This window comes from Vigna angularis, chromosome 6 (genome assembly GCF_016808095.1).
Source record: "Vigna angularis cultivar LongXiaoDou No.4 chromosome 6, ASM1680809v1, whole genome shotgun sequence".
Lineage (NCBI taxonomy): Eukaryota > Viridiplantae > Streptophyta > Magnoliopsida > Fabales > Fabaceae > Vigna > Vigna angularis.
In genome coordinates this window covers 7,621,492-7,626,486 of record NC_068975.1, presented here as the reverse complement: position 1 = coordinate 7,626,486, position 4,995 = coordinate 7,621,492, and the positions used below count along the sequence as shown (strand labels likewise).

The 4,995-nt window shown below is 36.7% G+C and overlaps 1 protein-coding gene across 2 annotated transcripts; it reads right to left on the bottom strand.

Moving 5' to 3' along the window:
* Positions 1-277: 277 nt before the first annotated feature.
* LOC108341852 (phytoene synthase 2, chloroplastic) lies at positions 278-2,927 on the bottom strand. Of its 2 annotated transcripts, XM_017579505.2 has the most exons (6): positions 2,341-2,927; positions 2,169-2,219; positions 1,881-2,053; positions 1,375-1,404; positions 886-1,121; positions 278-748 (listed from the first exon to the last, which is right to left on the bottom strand). In XM_017579505.2, the coding sequence occupies exons 1-6, from the start codon at positions 2,690-2,692 to the stop codon at positions 373-375; spliced, it is 1,218 nt and encodes a 405-aa protein (XP_017434994.1). In that variant the 5' UTR covers positions 2,693-2,927; the 3' UTR covers positions 278-372. The 2 variants fall into 2 exon arrangements, with proteins under 2 accessions (XP_017434994.1, XP_017434995.1); XM_017579506.2 differs by lacking the exon at positions 1,375-1,404 and having other exon boundaries at positions 2,341-2,917.
* Between the last annotated feature and the right edge of the window lie 2,068 nt (positions 2,928-4,995).

The window sequence follows — 4,995 nt, the reverse complement described above, 5'->3', positions numbered from 1 at the left end:
CATATATGGTAATCATAATAACGGCACTAATCAGTATAAAATATTTTAAATCACTCCCACTTTTTTAGTTTTTTTTTTTTTTTTCAAAGATCACAATTTTGAATGCAAGAAAAATTTAGAAGAGGATAGGTTTTGGTCCCTTCATCAATATTGAATCAATTTTATTTTATTTTATTTTTTAAATCACCTTTCTCTGATCTCTGTATCTTTTCCACTATACCTATCTTTCAATATTGAAAGGATTTCTCTTCAATATTTTTTACATGGAAGTATACAATTAACACTTGAAAATGTTATACACTTTACTAGCTTTGAGATTTGCAGTGAACAGAATTTACAAGCTGAAACACTTTGATGCTCATTGGAGCAACTTTAGTTAGATGTAACCATTTTGGTTATGTTTTTTGAGGGACCTATAAGTGCTCTTCCATAAGCAGCAGGCAGTGATAAGAGCTTCTTAAGTTTTCCTACGTAAGCTCTTTTGGTGAAGTTATTGTAGTCATTAGCCTCAATAGAATCCAAGATTTGCCTATACAACAACAAAGATGCCCACACTGGCCATCTGCTTGCAGAACTGAGCTCTGAAACTCCCTTTTCTGCCTCATCAAAAAACATCCTAGCTCTTTGTATTTGTCCCTTCATGAAACTTCTCCACTTGTCTGTAACTTTCCCTATCAAAATGTCATCATCTGATAGCCCAGCTTGTGCTAGTTCATCTTGTGGAAGATATACTCTTCCTCTTCTTGCACTATAATCATCAACAGAAACAAATAATTATTGTTTTTCACTGTTTATGCAGGTTCTTGCAATTGAGGCTTTTATATAGATGAATAGCAGTGATAATAGATTGGAATCCAAGATATTGTTGTGCTGAAAGGTTCTTACTCTTCTCCAACGTCTCTGAGAATGTTGGTAAGTTGGTTAGCAATGCCAAGTGCCAATGCAGCATTGTAGATGCTCTCTGTTGAAGCCTTTGATTCTGGTGCAATCCCCATTACTGGAACACTCATAAGGCCCACTGTCCCTGCTACATAGTAGCAGTAAAGGTAGAGTTCATCAAAGTTGTTGTATCTTGACTTTCTCAGGTCCAATCTCATCCCTTCAATCATGTCCTTAAATGGCTACACAAAACAGACAAATCGCATTGTAAATTGGACAGGTTTCAGCCTAAGAAGCCCAGATATGGACACAGACACCGACACAGAATACGGTTAAATGAAAAAATATAGGACACGAACACGGCTATATATATATATATATATATATATATATATATATATACATTAAAATATACCGATTATAAAATTCAAAACTAATCTTGTGGAACACAGGCTCCTTATTCATTAGTTTTAATAAGTCAGAACAATTCAGTACCTGAATTGCATTCACTTTTTCTTGAGCGGCCTGCATTTTAAGAGAATTGGCATGCTTGGTAACTCTTATTTCAGGAAAAGTAATTGTTTCATTGTTTTAAGCTTTCTTGCAAAGTTGTACATTTTCCTCACTTATTCTCTGTCCTTGAGACCTATCATTTTCCTTGTTCTTGAATTTGGGTTTGGTTAACTCTACCTTAAAAGGTTGACCGCCACAACTCCTTCACATTCAAATAAGACATCTTTTAGAAAAATTGCATGTCAAGGTAAATTTTTGAAAATTTAAGAGTGACTTTGATACCATCTTAAATTTAAACATGAAAAACTAGCTCCTGAGGTAAGGATTGTCAAAGCAGATTATGGTCTATGTATAGTCGGTGTGAGATGTAAACACCCATTTGACTAGTTTGAGTTCTGATGTAAACAATGATTTATTTTCCCTAGAAACTTTGAAAGGTAAAATGTTCAATTTCAGAGTCCAGTTTTGGGGCTTGTGCAGTGGTCTACCTGTATATCAACTGGGTACTTTGAGACTGTATCTGAGAGAGCAGCATCATACATATCATAAGGGCGCCCTTCGAAAACATCATATAATCTTTTCTCCCACCTGTCCAATGCCTTTGGTGTGATGTGAGAAGCATTAGGGCCATCCACTAGTTCATCTGTTCTTCTACACCACACTTCAATGCACAAAGTGTAGTCAATTTCAATTTTAATTTCAACAAAGAAATAATGGACCACACGCCTCATTGGATAAGCTTCTGTAGCATGCCAATGAGGATAAATCACACATACCATATATGGCCCAGATGGCTTTTCTGCGCTCTTGAGTCATCAATTGTGTGCCTGAGACATACCATATATGTAACTGATATAGGGATGAAATTTTAACAATGAACAGCAACTACTCATTAGTACAAGAGGCAATGATTATATATAGAAATGTGTGTGTGTATAGAGAGAGTACCTAGATGAAATGTCTTGGCATATTCAGCACAGACTTCACCACACCTATCATAAGCAACTCTCAACAGATCCCCTTGGGTGAAATCACCTTCAATTGGTTTGTTCAAATTCAAAGATCTCTTAGTACCCTTGTTCTGTTCCTTGACCAGTGCTGCTTGCTTCAACACCACTTCATAGACCCTCTCTTCTGAAGATCTTGAAGGGTCTGCCACTGCAGGTGAAAAGCTTGCAAAAGTGATCTCATTGCACAGTCCAAACCTCCTCTGGCTCTTCCCACCTCTCCCTGCAACACCAACAATAGAGATGGGGTTCTCCTTGGGTCCACAACTCACCCAAAGAAGAACACCAGACATCTCAGCTACTATGCAAATTCCTCTACTCCTTGTGCTGCTCCTTTGAATGCCTCGAACTGATGAAAGAGAGGCAAAAAAACAATAGAAAATTTTAGTTGTAAGTAACTTTGCGGATCTACTTGTGAGGGAAAAATGGTTGGTTTTGTGAGGCTGCTGTCACAAGTTTTAGGACCAACCCATTATTGTGAGTATGAAGATAGGGAGAGAAATGTGATTGGAAGGCTAAATGTAAAGGCAATCTCTTGTTTTGTAACCTTAGCTGACACATGTACAATGTATGGACAGTGGTACAGTAATCTTGAACTTCCACAACTTGTTTGTCTTTAATGTAAGACTATTCTTTCTCACTCAGATTCCCCCACTCACTGTCTCTCTGTCTACCCTTTTTAACGGTTGTGAATTTGTGGTCCAGTGTTTTGTTTTTCTTTGTAGTTAAAAATGTGGTTGAGAATGACTTATTTACCATTAACTTCAACACCATCACAAACATGGTTAGCAAGAACTGGTTTTAGCACCAAACCTAGTGTATTTCTGTTTTCGAGATTCATAAATAGATAAATTCTTCAATCTTTCTATAGTTATAAGTTATACTTAAACATGTAATTTAATATTCTCTATATTATAAGTTATACCTCCTATATTTTATCTTAATTATTTTTATATGACCTGAGATTCTAATTTACACTTAAACATTATCATTATTTCTGTTAAAAAAGTGGACTCTTGAAACAACTGATTTTATTTAAGGCAGTGAAAGTAACAGAGAATAGTATAGGCGTATGAAAAGTATAATTTCAACTGCAAAATACAACTGAAATATTGTAGCACTAATAGAATAGTGTAAAATATAGTGTGTAATTATGCCCGAGCTGGAATATTATTGGATTCCACCAGACAGAGAGGAAACCCATAATTAATAGAAGAATAGAGATGAAAGCACCGATAGAGAGAAGATTCAGGAAGAAATTTCATACCACATGTCTGCCTCTTCTGCTCACACGTAGTCCTTCAAATACATGCTTCTCTTGGCTTGACGTGTGTTTTTTCTAACGGTTTCTCTATCACCAGAAATCTCAGTCAATTTACTCATTTGTCCCTTACCCATTTCAGGTGTGCATTCCCTTTTCTGCCCTTTACTTCTTCTACATCCTCCCAAGTAGTCTCTTTAGGATCTGAGGTGTCCCACTGCACTAATATCTGTGATACCTTCTTGTGATTCCTTGTTACCACTCTACACCTTAGGATGTTCCATGGCTGCACTGTAGGACCAAACTCTGATGTTGTTAGGGGTAAGGGAAGATATTGTTGTGGTAGATTGCCTTGGAACTTCTTGAACAAAGAAATGTGAAACAGAGGATGAATTTTAGCCGTGTCAGGTAATTGTATTCTATAAGCAACAACTCCGATCTTTTCCACCACCTCAAACGGCCCAAAAAACTTGAGTCCCAGTTTTTATTTTTTCGTAAGGCCAAGGATTGCTGCCTATATGGTTGCAGCTTAACCAATGCCAAATCACCCACCTCCAATTGAATGTCTGTCCTTCTTTTATCTGCTTGTTGTTTCATATAGTTATGAGACTTCACTTGTTGTTTCATATAGTTATGAGACTTCAATAAATTCGCCTTTAGTTGTAATAAGACTTGATCTCTGTTGTCAGAGCTTCCTTCACTGAAATAGGATCTTTAGGATTGTATTCATATCTTGCAAGTTTAGGTGGAAGTCTGCCAAATTCCGCTTGAGTCATACCTAAACTGTGATGAAAGGAAGTATTATACCAATACTGGGCCCATAACAGCATATTAATCCATGACTTAGGATTCACATAGCACCTCAAATACATCTCTAATGTCTTGTTTAAATTCTCTGTTTGGTCATCGGATTGAGAGTGATACGCGGACCCATGGCTAATGTAGTTCCTTGAGATTTAATTAATTGTTGCCAGAATGAGCTAATAAAAACTCTGTCCCTGTCTGATACTATGGATTTTGGAATGCCATGTATCTTTACCACTTGCACAATAAATGCTTCTGCTACTGATTTGCTAGAAAAATCGGATATTAAAGGAATGAAATAGGCAAATTTAGACAATCTGTCAACCACAACCATGATTGTTGTGTACCCATTAGCGTTTGGAAGATGAGTGATAAAATCCATAGCGATATCCTCCCAAACCTGTTGTGGAATAGGCAATGGTTGCAACAACCCTTTTGGTAAGGCATGATCCACTTTCGCTTGTTGACAAATTGTAGATTCATTGATATATTTTCGAATGCCCTGCTGCATATTGGTTCAGTGAAATTGAT

Bases quoted from the DNA above. Each gene is read 5' to 3' on its own strand.
- LOC108341852 (XM_017579505.2), bottom strand. From the start codon at position 2,692: ATGTCTGGTGTTCTTCTTTGGGTGAGTTGTGGACCCAAGGAGAACCCC. The intron at 1,405-1,880 runs GTAGACCACTGC...CTTAAAATGCAG, and splicing joins AGTACCCAGTTGATATACAG to GCCGCTCAAGAAAAAGTGAA. The intron at 749-885 runs GTAAGAACCTTT...TGATGATTATAG, and splicing joins CTCAGAGACGTTGGAGAAGA to TGCAAGAAGAGGAAGAGTAT.